Source organism: Cuculus canorus, chromosome 5 (genome assembly GCF_017976375.1).
Source record: "Cuculus canorus isolate bCucCan1 chromosome 5, bCucCan1.pri, whole genome shotgun sequence".
Lineage (NCBI taxonomy): Eukaryota > Metazoa > Chordata > Aves > Cuculiformes > Cuculidae > Cuculus > Cuculus canorus.
In genome coordinates, this window is record NC_071405.1 from 1,126,892 (window position 1) to 1,145,155 (window position 18,264).

At 49.8% G+C, this 18,264-nt stretch overlaps 1 protein-coding gene across 2 annotated transcripts; it reads right to left on the reverse strand.

The window, feature by feature from the left end:
* Nucleotides 1–73: 73 nt before the first annotated feature.
* On the reverse strand, nucleotides 74–14,899 carry MIS18BP1 (MIS18 binding protein 1). Of its 2 annotated transcripts, XM_054069127.1 has the most exons (16): nucleotides 13,969–14,897; nucleotides 12,802–12,927; nucleotides 11,253–11,752; nucleotides 10,407–10,483; nucleotides 8,930–9,060; nucleotides 7,713–7,803; nucleotides 7,224–7,372; nucleotides 5,907–6,073; nucleotides 5,591–5,696; nucleotides 4,569–5,430; nucleotides 3,532–3,701; nucleotides 2,508–2,650; nucleotides 1,662–1,810; nucleotides 893–977; nucleotides 311–368; nucleotides 74–213 (listed from the first exon to the last, which is right to left on the reverse strand). In XM_054069127.1, exons 1-16 carry the CDS (start codon nucleotides 14,297–14,299, stop codon nucleotides 116–118), a joined length of 3,243 nt encoding a protein of 1,080 aa, XP_053925102.1. In that variant the 5' UTR covers nucleotides 14,300–14,897; the 3' UTR covers nucleotides 74–115. The 2 variants fall into 2 exon arrangements, with proteins under 2 accessions (XP_053925102.1, XP_053925103.1); XM_054069128.1 differs by lacking the exons at nucleotides 74–213; nucleotides 311–368; nucleotides 893–977 and having other exon boundaries at nucleotides 1,710–1,847; nucleotides 13,969–14,899.
* Between the last annotated feature and the right edge of the window lie 3,365 nt (nucleotides 14,900–18,264).

An 18,264-nucleotide genomic window follows, 5' to 3' on the forward strand; every position in this document is an offset into this window, starting at 1 on the left:
AGGGTTAAAACAGATAAAACCACTGTGGGGCGGGAATTCCAAACTGCACAAACCCCTGTTTGTCCACCATGCCAGAGGGCGGCACAGAGCGCTGAGCTCATGAAATCCTCAAAGTTCATGAAGTGGAGAAATAGGAATCGTCCTGCTCTTCGTCCGATGAGTCGGCCGCCTTGGCTGCAAAGAGCTGCTCCACCACAGAGCTCTGCTTCGCCCCTGCAATGAGAGAGAAGCGGGGTGAGCGGGTGCGCCCGAACGCTGGACTCCCCGTGGCACCGGCGCAGCAAGTGAAGGAGGAAGGACGGGCACTTACTGTTCTCAAAGCGGAACGCGGTTCTGCTGGACGCCGGCGTAGCGAGCGCCCCTCCGGCCTGCCGGGAAGCAGAGAAGGCTGTTAGCAGGGCTGCGGGAGCTGGCATGGACACAGGACACCGGGATTTGGGTGCCCCCTCAGACACTGCATGGTCATTAGAACTTCAAACTGTCCGGCCACAACAAATGCTCCCAGTAAACCAGGGCAGGAGCCATTCCTCTGCCCTGGCATGTTGGCTCTGCATGGAAAAGCCAGAGTTACAAATCTGGGACATGGAGGGAAATACAGGGCAATAAATTCAGAGGCTATCGGGTACAAGGTGAGAATTACTGTTTCACACAGTGCAGATGAACACAGGAGCTTAATTTCCCCCTCGGCCAGGGAATGCACTGCATCCAATCCTGACCATAAATGGCTCGTTCCTAACAAGAACTTCTCGCTAAGAGTAAGTGGGTACAGAGAGCCCAGGAGCCCGGGAGGGGCGGGGGGTTCTGTCTGGGATCTACACACTAGTCTGAGATCCTGGGATTCTTCTGTGTGGGTAAGATGGAACCACACAGTGTCCAAGGAAAGCAGCATTACCGACTTCTTCTTGACTTTGTCCCAGGTGCGCCTGCTGCCCCGTGTATTCTTCTGCATCCGGAACACGTGCCGGTCACAGTCATTCCTGCAGACAGAATTGAGATGTTGGCATTGGCAGCAGGCCCTGATGGAACCCGCTGGACGCAGCTCACCGCACCATATGGACAGAAGGAAAACGAACACGGCTGTTAAAGCCCAGTTGTTGGCCAGCAACCGTTGGCCTGCAACCTCCCAGCAGTGCTTGTTACCTCAGGGCTAGAACCCTTACTGAGAGCATCGGACAAACCTGCTCCATCTTCCTGATGGATCATAGAACCGCTTGGTGGGAAAAGACTTTAAGATCAAGCCCAACCATAACTGTCCTTTACATGTCCTGTCCATGAGGTAAAATCCCACCTCCTCTGCAGATTTCCAGCTGATCCCAGTTGGTACGGTAAAGCTGGAAGCCATTGGGTTAATGGACTCAAACCAGGCAGCCAAACCTCTGCTGAGGCTGGAGATGGGAGCAACCTGGGCTCCGAGTGAAAGGACATGCGATGGGCAGCGCTGTCCTCGCCCATGCTGAGCTGAGCAGCTCTAAGGGTGCCCACTGCCAAGGAAAGAGCTCGCTCCACACAAATCCCACAAGAACAGCAGGACTCCTGCGCGTGCTCCAGGCCTGGGAGCAACCAGGCATTCCCGTTCCAGGATCGATCGTTCTCAGCAGACACAGAGCAGCCTTGGGGGAATGAGAAAGGGAAAGGGGCAGGAGAGCAGCATGAGCTCCTACCTGTTGATGGGCGCCAGCATGCCAGGGCTGATGTGGCCACACTGAGGGGTCTTCACGGGTGGGAAGACGGCCGACGAGGGGGTGATTGGGTTGTCCATAAGTGCAAAGTCGTCATCGTCGTCATCGTGGCTTCCCTGGAACATTGGTAGCTACAAAGCCACATCACAGCAATCAGGGAGCTGCCCTCTAACAAAGAGGGAAAACCTCTCTTGATACTTGTTCTCTTGATACGCGAGTGGCTTTTTCTCTTTAAACCTGAAACTGGGGCTCAACTGACACCTTGGGGGCCCAACACAGACAGGGAAAGAGGGCAGCTCCCCAGCCAAACAGGCAAGAAACAGGAGAGGGAGAGCGAACAACAGGCCAGAACCCAGCAAGAGGGAACAGAGCCCCACAGCAGCACCGCAGGATGTTGGGGGTGAATGGCGAGGGGCCGAGAGGAGACAAAGAACAGGATCCTGCTGCACATCAGCATGACTTCAGAAAGCAGCTGGTTCCCCAGCACAAGGACCTGACGCTCAGCCCCAGGCAGCAGCATCACTACTCTCAGCCTCAGTTCTCCCACGGAGGCAGGAAGGACGCTTCCACCACAGACTGGGGTTACAACCCCCTCATTTCCCTTCTTTGAGACATAAGAACTGGTTTGCACGCCTGGCCAGTGGTGTTGCCTGGCTGCAAAGCCACGTTCCACACATTCGTGCTGCCAGCAATCAGGCATTGTGATAGCAAATCAAGGAAATTGGGCTCTTCCCCCAAATCCACAAGGTTCTATTGGTGGAAATAAAATACCCTCAAAATACTGACCTGAAAAGCAAATGGATACAGACACCATTTTCCCACATTTACCTTGACTCTTCTGTTCTGAAAGGGTGTCGCAGTGAAAATATCATCATGGTTGTCCTTAGGTAGATGGTCCAGGAAATCTCTCATCTGCTGCTTCCTTTTGAAGGTTCCCACTCTGGCAGTTATGGGAACCGGCTCTTTCTTTTCTGCAGGAATCAAAATAAGAATTGTTCTGAGACATCAGCTGTGCAGCATGGTTTTATAATCCGCAAACTCGATCAGTGCTGGCGATACAGGTCAGTCCCTCTGTCGGGGAAATCTGTGATCCTTTGAGTTCTTATTTGTGCTTTCACAAAGAGTTTCTCTACCACATCTTGCTCCAAGCTTACCCTGTGGCCTTACATGGCTGCTGCAGGTGTCACATATCAGCTGTTGCATTTCTGTTTTAACAGAATCATCCACCTGACTGCACGCCAGGGACAAGAGACACTAGGATTTCTCGTCCCTGTCCACAGGCACAAGGGCTCAAAGGCTCTGCCGCACACAGACCAGTTTAGGGTCCTTAACATGAGGTTTATGGAACACTTATCGGAGCCATTAGCACAAACAGCTGTATCCTTCACAAACTGTAATCCAGTCACTGCACCCACTCTGCTTTCCCTTGCAAGTGACCTCTGGGCACATTGAGAAGAACATCTTCCCAGCGTCCTCACCTTCAGACAGAAACTGAACCAGCTGTGGATGCAGGCAGCCGAGCAAAGAAAATCAATCCACAATTCACAGACTTTGAGAACAAGGAAGACCCTGGCTTAGTGTTTTCCAGGACCGCATTTGTCCTTTGCTTCACTACAGCCATCTCCCACTCACAGGCCCAGCTGAGCCTAAAAGCCCCCAAGAAGTGCATTCCTCAAAGCAAAAGCTTTTGACATCCTGCAAGTTCAGCCACAAACCCCCACACTACAGCAGACAACCACCTTCAGTCTCGTTCCCTGACCCGGGTTTGTGTCTGTAGTTCGCATTACCCAATAAAAATGGGATTTCGGAGTACTGAAAGACAACAGAATAGCCAGAAGCAAGGTGCTGGTACCTTCCTGTCTTGGCTTTCCTGAAGCAGTGGTCTTGGTGTGCGTTCTGGACCCTCTTCCCTGTTGTTCTTCCACGTACTTCTGACGGCACTCCTCTGCAGAGCGGGACCCCACCGCCATGGCCACCTCCACCCAGAAGCCGTTCTTGTGCTTCGGGAACGAAGCCACGGCCCTGCCAAGAGAACAAAGCCTCAGCCTCCGCACCACACTGCCCACTCAGATACCCCGAGACGAACTGCCCTTCCCGCACGCTGGACGCAGGGAATCGTGTCTCCTGTCTTGTCCAGATGCCTTAAACTGTGCAAAACCATGTTTAAACAGGTTCAGCTGACAGCTCGGCTACAGGATAAACACCTTCCTTGTTTGCAGCTGCCCTCCCGCCCCATGACATCAGCTCACAGCCTTTTTGGGTTTGTAATTCAAAGAAACAAAACCAAACACAGTCGTTTTGTTACTCAACATATGTATTAAACACTGCCCAGCAGCTTGTTTGGGCAATCAGACAATGCATTAATGAAACATTTGTGCAGTTCATCTCCTGTTTACAACATAAACTCATGAGCATGTCACATTTAGCAGTTATTTCAGGAGGGGAGGCAATACGCTGCCTCTGATTTCATCAGAATCACATCATTCTGATCACATCAGAAACACAAAATCCATTACTGGCTCACTGACGTACTGAGATCTGTCAGTTGTACCCACAGGAAGGGTCATCCCAGTTCAGGGATCAGGTACCTGTGATAAACAGGTGGGGAGCAGACCCACAGTGCTTTGCCCCCTCGCCTGACGCTGCTGCCAGGGGGAGGGCTGCTCTCAGCTCACCCCAAGGGCTGCTCTAGAAACACTCAGCCCTCTCCTTTCTTTCACTACTTTTTAACATGTTAACAAAATTAATTTTGTAAGAGGAAATTTAACCATAACAGAAAACCTTAAAATGACGTGAAAGAGACCAAGTGTGGAAAATCCCAGTTCAGACCACACACATTATGCCTCCCGATGTTCCAGGGGAACCTGGGCAGGCAGGGGAGCCACTTGCCTGTGGAGCTTCTGTAATTCCCTCTCAGACCAACCATCTGCTGCCCGTGGGAAGAGTTCTAGGGATTTCCGCACCTTCTCCTTCTCAGGCTCTCTCAGTTTTGCTGCTGAAGACTTGGCAGTGGTATAAACTTTACCATTTCTCTTTTTATCAGGTACTTTTGAATTCTTCTCTCTTACTTGAAACTCCTCCTCACTGCTCTCTGAGTCAGACTCCACAAAATACCTCGGAGGGTTGATTCTGCTGCTTGTCCTCATTTCCCTGCTGGGCAAATGAGCAGCACTGGACTCACTGGGAGGGGTTCTTCCTTCAAGCAAATCGGAACCACTGAGAGATGTGGGCATGCTTTCCCTCCACGGGACATTGCAGGAGGCAGGAGAGAGGTCTGCTGCCCTTTGGTTGCGTGCCACTCTGTTTGTGTTGTTCTGTGAGCTTTTGCAGTTAGAGGAGGATTGAGAGCTCTGCGTCTCTCTTTTAAGCAAAGGTTTAGTTTTCCTTTTGATGGACAGCGGGACATCCTCACTGGATCCCTCCTCCTCATCCCTGCTTGGCAGTGCTTCCGGTAAAAGCTTCTTTTGCGGACGCCGTTTGGCTGACCTTAAAGAGTACTTGTAAGCCTGTTGATACACAGTCAGTTCTCTGCGTTCTGACCCTCTCTTTTTCTTCGCCGTTCCTGGGATTCTGCTATTATACCTGTGCTTGTTTGCTGATTCAGTATTTAAGGGAGCCAGCCTAGCAGAAAGCTGGTTTTTAACATTTGTGCTATTGCTTCCATCATCATCTGAAACTAAGTGCCTGGCCTCCTTGCTTCCAGCGGGCTTGCTGTCTCTCTTGGAATTTGCTCCCTTTTCACTGCTTTTCTCTGGAAGACAGCATGTCAGCACAGCATCACACATCATGAAAATCAGTCACACCCCTTCCTTTGCGTTAACAGGACACCCCCACCCTGCTGCGGCACCCAACTTGAGCCCATTGATTCCAGTCACTAACTTAAAACAAACCAAAACCTCAATTTTTTTTACCTTTACTTGGGTTTTTCGGTGTTTCTTCTGTTGTTCCCATTGCTTCCTTTCCTTTATTCTTAGAGATGGAATTGGTCAGTCTTTGGGCTTTTTCACTACTGAGCATCTTCAAAACAAAACAAATTAATGAAACCTTAGTTAATCTAACACACCAAGCCTGCGGCTGCCGGCTGGGACAACACCGAGTATTCAGAGGACAGGTGGGTCGGAGTCGCCTGTAGCATCCAGGATCAATCACACAATTTGGTGTTCACACAACCGCACGCAACCATAGCAGCTGAGCGCCTTGAAGTGACAACGTGTGCAAGAGCCTTACCATGCTCAGATAATCCACTCCCCCTTCTTGGATAGTGACGTTCAGGTTCTGATCCACAAACTCACGCTGCCCACACCAGAAATTTAACGGTGGTTTAACAAGTCGGCCACTACGAGTGTAAGTCCTGCTGGGATCATTCGATGTGGATCTGAGCTTTGGTGTTGTATCTACAAGAAAAAAGAAGTACCGGTTCTGTCCCAGATATTGTACTGACAGTTCAGCTTTGCAGAGGAGCACTCCTGTGTTTAAACTAGCTCATTGGCACCAACTACAGGGAAAAGACTAAATCCCTACAGCCTTGTGCTGTTCTTTTAGACATTCAGGTTAGAAACAAGCTTGCCTTAAGGTAAGTGAAGTAACAATCTTCACACAGGATAAAATTTACTGCTGTGGACTTTTTAGTTTAATTTTGGTTAGATTATAAATGCTGTAAAGGTCATACAGGGAGATGAAATGATGCAGAGAAGTTGTCACACTGAACAGATCCTAACTGTAATGAGAGAAGAAAATACACCAGCTTTTATAGCGTTAGCAAAGAATCTGCTGACAGCTTGGTGAGGGCTGGCTGGAGCCTATGACAAGGTACTAAGCAGAAGTCAGAGCTAAACCCAAAAGCTATCAGTGTCCCTAACAAGCCCAGGACTGCCTTGCAAGGCAAAGTAAAACCAGGTGGTCACTAGGTTATGGCTTTACAACCATTTCCTTTGGAAACAAAGCCAATGTAACAATTTTCTCCACAGTCCATTTCATCCATCCCCAATTGCTACCACTCTCTGTGCCTCACCTACAGCAAAACCATTAAGACGCCATAAACCAAACCTGCTCCGGTCCTTGACCTGAGCTAAAACCAACCCACTATCAAAAGGAGTAGGTACTGCAGGGGAAGGATCCTAGGGATGGAGCCCCAACAGGAGTATTGAATCCCAGCAGTGTCCCAGGAGGATCGAAAAGAGAGTACGTTAGGCAAAACAACAACTGGAAAACATGCAGCCAGGTTTGCTGAGGGGATAAAAAGCTTTGGAGCCAGGGCTTCCAGCTCCTACAGACCAAACCAGACTCCTCTGCCAGGGTCAGCCCCAGGATGGCCTCCAGCACCCCCTGTACATCAGCAAACCAGAAACAGAGAACAACTCGATGCCTGCGGTCACTGCAGTCCAAGTGAACACAAAGCAGAACTGCACCCAGCTAGCTGGTTACCTCTCCCCTACAGCCTAACTGACAAGGCACAAACCATAGGAGACATCTTTCGCTGGGGAAAACAGCTCTCAACCCCTCCCCCCATTTTTTCCCCAAATAAAATAATTATTAAATACTCACAGATGTTTTCATTGCTCTCTGGCAATACATCATAAGTGTCATTCCTTACATCTCTCACTGAATCCTCTGCGTTTTCCAACACATCTGGGCCCGCCACTGAGTCATTCTCCTTGGTTTTGTCTTCACCACTACTGTGATTTTGTTCTTTCCTAACAATTTGGAGTTTAAGAAAACAAATGATAAACATCTGTACAAGCTGTCCTTTGCCAGCACCTTAACTCGAAGCCTTGAAGTCTGCTCCCCTCAGCAAAAGCCGTACTCGGGCTGTGCGAGCTGCTCAGTCAGCAGAGCCTCTGCTGTGGTCACTACGGCTGCCTACAGGAGTGGAACCAACCCAGACCAGTACAGGTGACCAGTACAGGTGCAGGTGACCAGTACAGGAGACCAGTACTTGTCTGGAACTCAATCTTCAGGCACACAATGAAAGGCTTTCACAAAAAACAGAATCACAACACGCACTTAAAAGATTACACTGAAAGTGAATCTTACCTCCTTCTTTCTTCAAGAAGCTCGTCTACGTATTGCTTCCACATTTTGGAAAATCCGTATAGAAATCTCTTGATGAAACGGTGGGGAAACCCTGTTTCAAACAGATGTAGCATTACCAGGGCAGACACAATATCCACTACAACTGGAGTCTGCAGGTGCCTCAGAAGCTCACTGCTTTTTTAATCACTACAGACCAGTTTCCCCAGTTTAAGGGAACAGTATCCTTCCCAGAAAAGTCAGCCAAGGGGTCATTAATTACGGCTGGCAGGATCTGGAGACAAATTTAGCAGAGGAACTAAAAAATAAATTCAAGTCAGAGAGCAGCCTCACCAGGTATTTATCAGAACGCATACTGGCACAACTAATGAGAAGGAAAAATTACAGCCACAGACGCAGCTTTGGATGCCTTGTGTTGAGCTTGAGTGCAAAAGGCACATAAGCTTTGTTAGGAAGAGTGTGATCACACATATGGGCACTTGCCTGTATTATGGCAAGCATTTATTTCATCTGTGCTACACAAGATCTTTATGTTCCCAGAGTTGCCCGTAAGCACTAATGTGGCAGCTCATTTACTGGTGAACATGACAGAGGATGCACGTGAAGCAAGAAGAACAGAATAAGGCCTTGCCTAACTAACTTTGTGTGTACGTTACATTTGCTTTAAAATTCCACAAGCTTCAAACCTACACAAATCAGAAGCTTTGCTGGATTTGGTAGAACACACTGCTCAGACCTTACAGAAGGTTCAGTTCAGTGAATTGTAAAGGTCTGTCTCCGAAGAGAAATCCCATGTAGTGCTGCAGAGCTAATGGTTCATCACTGAATAATGTCAAAACCAGAATGCAAACACCAGAGTAACTCAGTAGGGTGTACACTATCTCTATTTGAGTGTCTTAGCACTATTTAAATGCAAAAACATTGACCAAAATTACATGAAGACTATCTTACCAAAGCCCAGTTTCTTTAAGAGAACGTAGCATTAGCCAGCTCAATGCTCTGAAAGCCCTCTCTGAAACTGCAGCATGCTGAAAACACCAGCTACAATCACCACTAGACAACAGTCAGAAACATGCTGCTGGAAACTGTCTCTCAGGCCATGCTGAACAGCCGCCCAGCCCACTCAGCAGAGCAAGACAAACAGCTTGCTCCAGCGGTATGCTCAGTCATAGATCTAAAGGCCTCTCTGGTTAACGCTACATTAAGGAACACCTTCTCACCTTCTCTCCTCATGGTAGCAGAGTCCATGTTTCCCTGCAGCCAGTAGATGCTGCCAGACACTGTTCTTACTCGGTTGCGCGCTATCCGCTCCACAACAGCATTACTCTGCCAGCACGTATCTTTCATATCTCTAAGACAAGACAGACAACATGAAGGGCAGAAGTAAACCATCGTTTTCATAAAAGGAGGAATTTAAACCCAGAATACTGGTATTCCATATGAGACTGATGGCATCACACATTTTATGAGTGAAAAAGGCACTGTGAGGATGTGTTTTCTGTTCTCTGCCTGGGACAGAAACAGTTCTGTACATGTCTGACACTCAGACAGGAGATGGAACAAGCACATCAGCTACTGCGAATGCTGGACACGGAACACGAGCATGATGTGAGGCTGCAGGAGCCAAATGGGCTGAAGGGCTCCATCCCGCTCATTGCTGCAGTGACACTGTTATGCCAGTTACAGAACTGCCGTTATACAGGGCAAATAGAGATCATCCCAGGGTCATTTCAATTATACAGGGCAAATGGAGATCATCCCAGGGTCATTTCATTTATACAGGGCAAATAGAGATTGTCCCAGGGTCATTTCATTTATTTGTGACCTTTTATAGCAGTAACCAACAAACTACAGAACAATAATGAGGACTGAAACCCAAGATGATAGGAAAAACATTCCACTGTGTCACTTAACAGAAGCCAACTCCATGCCTGAAGAGCAATTAAAAACTGTCATGTGTTAAAATCGTGGATCAGACATCCAGCACAAAGAAGGGAACACCTTGCTAGCGGTGAGGGGGACAAGCCAAGAGGATTGGCTGTTTCCATACAGCCATGAAACAGATGTCAGCTCCTACTGCAGCACAAGCACTCACCAAGCACACTGAATCGCTGCCTTTCCAAACAGTGCCGCAAGAGGCCGAGTGCTCAGCAGAAAAGTAACTGTGTTAGGCAGTCACTATGGCAGAGGAGAAGACTTCTCCAATAGAGAAGTACTTTCACCGTGTCTTCAAAGTTCACTGCAAGCTAAATCTCTCCTTGTTCTGACACTTGTTTTCCTGATCTCGTAGCTATTGGAATACAACCTGCCCAAAACCAGACCCAAAGCAATCACGGCTGGTTTGCAGGCAGACCAGCCACTGCCATCGTTTGCCAAGCGTCTGCAGGCCCTGAAGCTGAACACGCTCAGCGTGCTTAGTCAGGAGACACAGAAATCTGTTCATAACCCAAGGCTAAGAGCCATGAGTGCTGTCGCAAGGGCCAGGGTGCAGGCAAAGGGCCATGTTCCCTGGGGCTGAGGAGGAAAGCAGCAGGAGTGTATGAAGTGCTTCCAACAGCTACCAAGATACTCCGAAAACACAAGTCCCACAGCTACAGCAATTCAGCCAGGCAAAGATGGCAGAGCCTTTCTAGAGCAGCCACTGAAAGATCATCAACACGTTTTAGATTGCATTTCAATCAGAAAACTTTCCCTTACCTCCTTTTCCCTTCAACAAATATTGCAGTGTTACCATCCATCACTTTAATTCTCCAGCTGGTTAGGCAGATCGCTTTCTGTTAAGATAAAAAGTCATTTTTAAATTAGACTGAGCTGTGCAGCTGTGAGCGAGCAGAACAGAAATTAACTCCTGTGTAAGTTAGGAAGATAGATAGGCCCATCCTCCAGACCAGAAAAACTGACAACAGCCTTAAAGAGATGACATGAGAGGCTCCTTCAGGCAGAAAACTCTCTCAGCCTTTCAGACCATACTGTGACTTTTGAATACCAAAACAAAAGGCTTTGTTTGACACACACTACCCCCTTAACACTGTCATAGAATCATGGAATGGGTTGGGTGGGAAGGGACCTTGAAGCCCATTCCATCCAGTCCCACCCCTGCCATGGGCAGGGATACCTCCCACTGGATCAGGTTACTCCGAGCCCCATCCTGGCCTGGAACCCCTCCAGGGATGGGACAGCCACCACTGCTCTGGGCACCCTGGGCCAGGGCTTCCCCACCCTCACAGGAAAATATTTCTTCCTAAAAATCTCATCTCAATCTCCCTTCTTTCAGCTTCAAACAATTCCCCCTTGTCCTGTCCCTGCCCTCCCTGATAATGAGCCCTCCCTAGCTTTCCTGTAGACACTTAAAGCCATGCTGGAAACAAGGAAAAAAGAAATCCCATTGAAGGAAAAACCTTTCCCAGTCAATCTAGCAACATAAGTTTATTCTCTACCAAGTGTTCATTACATTTGACGAGAAAAAATAAATGAAGTTCAGCCAGAAGCTCCAGGCAGTGCACAGGAACACATGAGCTTCCCTGAAGTATTAAGTTCTCCCACCTCTTTGTCTGCTTTGCCAGCATCTTGATCTGTATGAGGTTTTTCTGAAGGGACTTTACAGCCTCCTTTCAGCTTTGGCTTCCTTGGAACGTGGACTCTGGGAGAAGAGACCACAATGCTGCACAAGCACTGTGAGGGCTTTTGAGAATTTGTCTCCGATTTCTTTTCTAGTCCAGGAGGCTTTTTCCTTGGCTTCAACTCTCTTCTGTCTTGATGAAGTTCAGCACGTTTTGTTTCTTCGTTTTCCTGCCTTTTTTCTAACCGATCCCCCTCTTTAAAAGGGGTTGGGCCCAAATTCACGTAACTATTTTGAGACATTTCATCATCGGCATCCATTGATTCCACAAGGAAATTATCCTCATCAGCCTCAGCAGTGGCCACGCGCTCTGTGGGTTCATTCCTGAGTGGCTCAGCAACAGTGGATCTGATCAATGGATTTTCGGTAGGTTTGGAAGAAGGAATGTTCTGACTGACTGGGTCTGAAGGTGCTGGGTCTGCCCCTTAAAAACCGAAGGAACAACAAAAAATTGATGCTAGTTGAGAACTAGTAAAAATGCATACCTAAAGCAAGCTTCATTGTTAATAGGAGGAGGTTGTATTGATTAGCAGTTGTGAAAGCACTGCCAGGTTCAACTGCTAACAGCAAGCCTTGCTCTGAGTATGTTTGGACCAGCTTTTTCTCGCCATCCAACCAACATCTCTGCTGTTACGAGACTTACTGACACCCCACTTCCCCCCAAACCACGCCAATGCATGCCTTATCTATTAAAAGTATATCTTTACCATTCTCCTATCTTTTCTTTAACAAATCCTCCTTTCGGAACCAAACCCACCCTGTTTTCACAAATCCCACCATCTCAAATATTTCCAGCTTTCCAGATTTAAGGATTTGGACTTCTGGCTGTGCTGCTGCTACAAGCACTGGGGTTTGCGCTTCCAGATAAATTAAGCTCAGTTTTTAAGCTGAACACCACTATGACTTTAGCATGCACCATTTTCTCCATCTGTATTTTCACAACTGAATTATAAGACAGGAGCATGGACAGGGGTGCCACCGAGTAAGAATGTGGGAAAAGATACAGGAGAATTTATCAGGGAACCAAACCTTATCTATTTATGTATCAAAAGCTAAGGAAAAAATAAAAAAAAAAAAAGAGCAAGCTAGCAAATAAGAGGTTTAAGATTTTCCCAAATGTCACATTCAGACGGCCAAGCGTTACCCTGGTATCATAAGATGTTCCCAGCTACATCAGGAGCCTGGAGGCAAACGGCTCTCTAAGTCAGGGCAGGGAGTGCTCTCAAACAGTCCAGCAACGGCAGGCTTCAATGTCAGCAGCCTACAGCCTTAAACCAGAGTTAAACTAGGTCTAACGCCACCTGCAGGTTCGAAAAGGCAGATTTGCAGGCTTCCTCCTCCACTTTCCACTGTGCTCAGACTACAAAAACGGCAGAACGATGCTCTGCTGAAGCGTAAGAGAGGTTCTAAGCAAAGGCAGAAACCCTGAAGCCAAGGAAGCTTTTCACGTGTTTTGAAAGTGCTACCAATCACCTTTTCGCTGCTGCTGCAGTTTCTGCTTTACACGCAGGAAGAACTTCTGAGGGGATTCCAAGATGAGAGGGTCTATGGCTAGTGCTTTCGTGGTCCGGTTCTCAGGAAACAGAGTGCAAAGTGATTCTGGAAAACACAAAAAACATCTTTGAATTGGGGAAAGAAAAACGTTTTTATGTGGCTTGCAGTGAAGAAGTAGATATCTCAGTGTGTTCCCCATTACAGGTGATCAAAGCAGGAAGATAACGGCACCGCTGCAGAACACCTTCTTCTCCAAAACATCTCAGCTACCTTTACAGCTAAACACGATCCAAAAGGCAGGCGCTCCCACCCACCCACTTTGGCCACAGGAGCGGCACTGCGCCTAAGAAGTCACATTCCATCAACTGGTCAGAAACAGAATCCCATTCTCCGGATGCACATCAGCCCCCTCAAGGCCTTTCTTGTACTGTAGGGCCCAAAACTGAGCCCAGGATTCGAGGTGCAGCTTCACCAGCGCTGAGCCCAGGGGCTGATCCTTCCTTGCTTCTGCTGGCCACACCACAGCTGATCCAAGCCAGGATGCTGGTGGCTTCTTGGCTACCCGGGCCATTGCCGGCTCATGTTCAGCCACTGTCGCCCAGCGCTCCCAGGGCCTTTTCCACTGGGCAGATTTCCAGCCGCTCTTTACAAGCCTGGAGCTGCACAGGGTTGTGACCCAAGCGCAGGACCTGGCTCTCAGCCTTGTTGCACCCCATCCTGTTGGCCTTGGCCCATGGATCCAGCCTGGCCAGATCCCTCTGCAGAGCCTCCCTGCCCTCCAGCCCATGGATCCAGCCTGGCCAGATCCCTCTGCAGAGCCTTCCTGCCCTCCAGCCCATGGATCCAGCCTGGCCAGATCCCTCTGCAGAGCCTTCCTGCCCTCCAGCCCATGGATCCAGCCTGGCCAGGCCCCTCTGCAGAGCCTCCCTCCTCTCCAGCCCGTGGAGCCAGCCCGTTGACAACTCTCTGTAGGCTCCCTACCCTCAAGCAGAGCAACACTTCTGCTCAGATTAACATCCAGCCTGTGCAGATGTTTGTGCCCCACAAACATGCACTCTGGGCACTGGGAGAGTCTCATGGGACATGCAGCGGCAGTCACATCACACTTAGGGTCACAAGTTGGTGTCCCCCAAATCCCAAACTCACCTCTGACAGGTGGCTTGCCTGCTGCTGTGGGTTGTTCCTGCCTTCCCAGTGCCGCCTTCCTGCTGCGCTGTGCTTGGGGTGTGAGAATGCTGTCGGGGCCTTTCGGGGCTGGCAGCCTGCCCTGACGCTGTGCCTTCATGCGCTGGAACACCTTGGCCGGGCTCTCTGTGGTGAGTGGTGCGCACGCCCGACGTTTCGCCCCCCGGCTTGGCCTCACCTCCACCCCTGTGGTAGCTTCAAGGGGGCAATGGCCCTTCAGCAGCTCCTTCATGGGGGTCAGTGTGCCCGTGGAGAGGCTGTTCAGCGGCACTGAACGGAATGGCAATGACATCGTGGCAGCTAAGCTGGGGTCGCTGATGCAGGTGGCTGCTCCCTCACAGCTCCGCTGAGCCAGGAGCTGCTCCCTCACGGCTCCCTTGAGTCTGGGGCTATTCCCCTGAGCCCGGGTATGCTCTTTCACAGCTTCCCCGAGTCCGGGCCTGTTCTCCTGAGTCTTGGGCTGCTCTCTCACAGCTTCCTTGAGTCCAGGGCTGCACCTTTGAGCCTGGAGCTGCTCTCTCACAGCCCCCTTGAGCCTGGGGCTGCTCCCCCCTCAAGCAGCAGCTGCTCCCTTGAGGCAGGGGCTGCTCCCTCACAGTTCCCCCGAGCCCAGGGCTACTCCCTTCAGGCAGTGTCAGTCGCTCCCCCCTCAGGAAGTGGCTGCTCCCTCCTCACAGCTCCCCTGAGTCCGAGGCCTGGGCCGGACCCTCGCTCCCCTCATGCAGAGCCTCGGCCCTGCTCCCCCTCCGTCCTCGCTCGCTCCCCTCCCGCTGAGGTCCCCCTCCGGAGCCGGGGGTCCCGCCCCGCTGCCCTCAGACGCTGTCGGGGCTCGCACCCCCCGTCCTATCCCGCTCCTCTCAGCCCCCGCCCGCCATCACCGCCACCAAGCTCAGGCGCCGCCGCGATTGGCGGGCGGAGGCACGCGCGCGGGGGGAGCCACGAATGGTCCCGTCCGGCAGCTGCCCGGTGGCCCTCAGCAAGGCGGACGGAAGCTACCAACAGCCCACCCCACCTCCCCTCGCCCCGACAGCGGATGGTTCGCCCCGCAGCGGGACCTCGGCGCCGCGGCGCGCGGGAAAAGGAAGCGGAAGTGGTCGCTGTGATGGCCGCGGAGGCGGCAGGTGCCTGAGGCGGCAGGTGCCTGTCTGGGCCCCGAGCGGCTCTCCCCGGGCCTCAGGGGCTGGGGACCCCGGGAGTCGGGCGGAGAGAGGCTGGCACCGCTGCGGGAGAGCGGGAAGGAGCGGGGCCGGTGCCTTCGTTCCTGCCCGCAGGTGATAAAAGCGGTTGCTGTTAGAAAAAAGCGGGTCGAGGTTGGGTTAAGCTAAAGCCCGTCTGGTTAGAAACAGCTTTGTGCCTTAACCCAAGTGTTCGTGTGGTGATACAGAGGCTTGCAGCGATAGGACGAGGGGCAACGGGCATGACCTGGAGAGGGGCGGGTTTAGACTGGATATAAGGAGGAACTTATTCACGCTGAGGGTGGGGAGGCCCTGGCCCAGGGTGCCCAGAGCAGTGGGGGCTGCCCCATCCCTGGAGGGGTTCCAGGCCAGGTTGGATGGGGCTTGGAGCCCCTGATCCAGTGGGAGGTGTCCCTGCCCATGGCACGGAGTGGGACTGGGACTGGATGGGCTTTGAGGTCCCTTCCAGCCCAAACCGTTCTGTGATTAGCTGTGGAACTTATTTTTTAAACTGGGAAAGGATCATCAGCCTCATGCAGCAGCCTGGCTCTCCACCATGAGTGAGGGGGAGAGGGAGCAGCCCCTAGATCCTACTGTGTCCAACTCCCAGGCTGGTAGGGTTAGAAACTCAGTTTGGGGTGAGAAATAACCTCAGTGTTCACTATAATGGACCAACTGCCTGCTGACAAAGAACAGCTACATTTAAAACAATAAAAAGTTATTCTGGTTGTTTTGTGGTCCTATTTGATTTTTTGCCAATTAATTCTTTTTGCTAATCAGAGTCTCTGGGCTTCTTACAGGCAGTGCATGTGCTAATTAGTGGCCCAGATTATCTAGCGGAGAAAGATCCTGTGCTTGCTGCTACCCAAAACTTCTAAGAATTCCTAGGCGGAGGAGGAAAATCCAGGTGCAGAGCTGTCAGTGTTAGGAATCAGAGGTAGGTGTGTCTGGAGAGTGGAGTAGAAGCTGGAGAGGAGACTCAGTAGAGGGCTAATGTTTCTATAACAAAGGGTTGATGTTTGTTAGCCAAGGGTTAACATTTGTCTGTCCGGCTTTAAGAGGCAGCTGTTGGACAGAAGCTGGTATCCCAAAATTAGACAGTGCCTTGAGAGAGCAGGAAATGACCAGGTCTCCTTGAAGGAGCAAGAATTGTTGCTCTGTGAATTCAGAGAGCCTGTGTGTGGTGCTGCAGTCAGCAGAAGGCTTCAAGGGGAAAGCAGCTTCATCCTTCTGTGTGTCCACAGAGTGCTGTTTCTCTGCTCTTGTGTAATGTTCCCATCGGAGGGAAAGTTAAAAGAGTGCACAATCACTGTTTTCTAAGACACAGTTGGGCAGAAGACAGATGGAAGTAACAGTTCTGGAACAAAGAATGGAGAATAGGCATTGTGTCAGCTTCCTCTGGTGTCTCCAAAGGCTGCTGAGAATCAGCTTAGGAAATGGAGCAGAATCTGACTTGCAGTTATGGTTCCCTCCAGACACGTGAATTAACAGGAGCCCAACTTGGAAAGCCCAGGTGAAGTTTGGGGAGGTGGCAGAGAGGAAGCACTGTTGAACTTAATCTCTTTTATGGAGTCCACACTCTCAACTCTGTTTTGTGTTCCTGTGCTGCTTCTGGTTTACATTATCTTAGAATCACAGAATGGTGAATGGCCTCCCCACCCTCATTGTGAAGAATTTCTTCCTAATGTTCCATGTAAATCATCCTCCTTCCAATTTAAAACCATTTACCCTTGTTCAAACTGTGCCGTTGCCTCCCCACCCTCACAGGAAAACATTTCTTCCTGATTATAGAAAAACCCAAATCCCTAGTAGATGTTGAGAGGGACACAAAGTAATAGTGTTTTTTCCTAGATGCTTCATCACTGCAGGGTCTCAACCCCATGCAAAAAGATGTGAGCAAGTCATTAAAGACTATTTATGCACATTATAGCCAGTGACACGTGCAGTCACAGTCTGCTTGGCCTTATGGAATATGAACAGGGTCTTAAGAGTGCTTGCTTACACATAACGGGTGTTAAAAGATTTTCACCAGATAGTGGGTTACTCTAGGCTTGCTTTATTTACAACTCAGAGTTGGTCCCATCACCTCGGTGGGTGGCAAAGGCCCCCACAAAATCATCAGATATTTATATAGCATTATGCTATAGGTATTTTCTTTGAAAAGTTCTTTGTGTTTTTCCATGTGCTACTAGTTCTTTATTGTTCATTAACTCGAAAGTCCACCTTGATAATTCATCTCTACTGTCTTGTTCCGTTCTCCCTCAGAAATGATGCTTCAACAGGTCATGTTCCTCCTCCGGTCATAAAACTCTGATGCCTAGGTTCTAAGTGACATTTCTTACACAATCTGTTGCTTCAGCGGGACTGGGGCTGTACACGGGACAATGGAACAGTATTCTGTTGTCATAAATATTTATGTAAACATAAACAGTATTTAGTTGTCATAAATATTAATTTTCAACACCTTATTAATTATAATAACACTGTTCTTATTATATTCTTAATATAGTACTCTATTTATCACAATCAACTATCAATAATATCTAAGTCCTACATGGATATATTTATCAATGGGGACGTGGTAATCAATGGTGACCCTGTCTGAACCGACCAGGAATTACTCAAGATAATGAAGTGATGAAAAAGTGTCAGAATAGAGAGCCTAGACTTCAGGACAGCAGATTTTATTTATTTAGGAAACTAGTGAGTGAGATCCCATGGTGGGCAGTCTTTTCCCGAGTCTGTGAGCAGCATTCCAGTACTGAAAGGGGCTCCAGGAAAGCTGGGGGGAGGCTCTTGATCAGGCAGGGCAGGGATAGGATGAGGAGAACGATTTTAAGTTGAAAGAGGGGAAAAAAGAGATGAGATCTTAGGGAGAAATGTTTTGCTGTGAGGGTGGGGAGGCCCTGGCCCAGGTTGCCTGGATCAGGGGCTGCCCCATCCCTGGAGAGTTCCAGGCCAGGTTGGATGGGGCTTGGAGCCCCTGATCCAGTGGGAGATGTCCCTGCCCATGGCAGGGGGTGGGACTGGATGGGCTTCAAGGTCCCTTCCAACCCAAATCATTCCATATTTCTGTGATTTC

Coding starts and splice junctions, on each gene's coding strand:
- MIS18BP1 (XM_054069127.1), bottom strand. CDS start 14,299: ATGTCATTGCCATTCCGTTCAGTGCCGCTGAACAGCCTCTCCACGGGC. Junction 10,484..11,252: donor CTGGCAAAGCAGACAAAGAG/GTGGGAGAACTT, acceptor TTATCTTAACAG/AAAGCGATCTGCCTAACCAG. Junction 6,074..7,223: donor AGAGAGCAATGAAAACATCT/GTGAGTATTTAA, acceptor TTTTTCTTGTAG/ATACAACACCAAAGCTCAGA.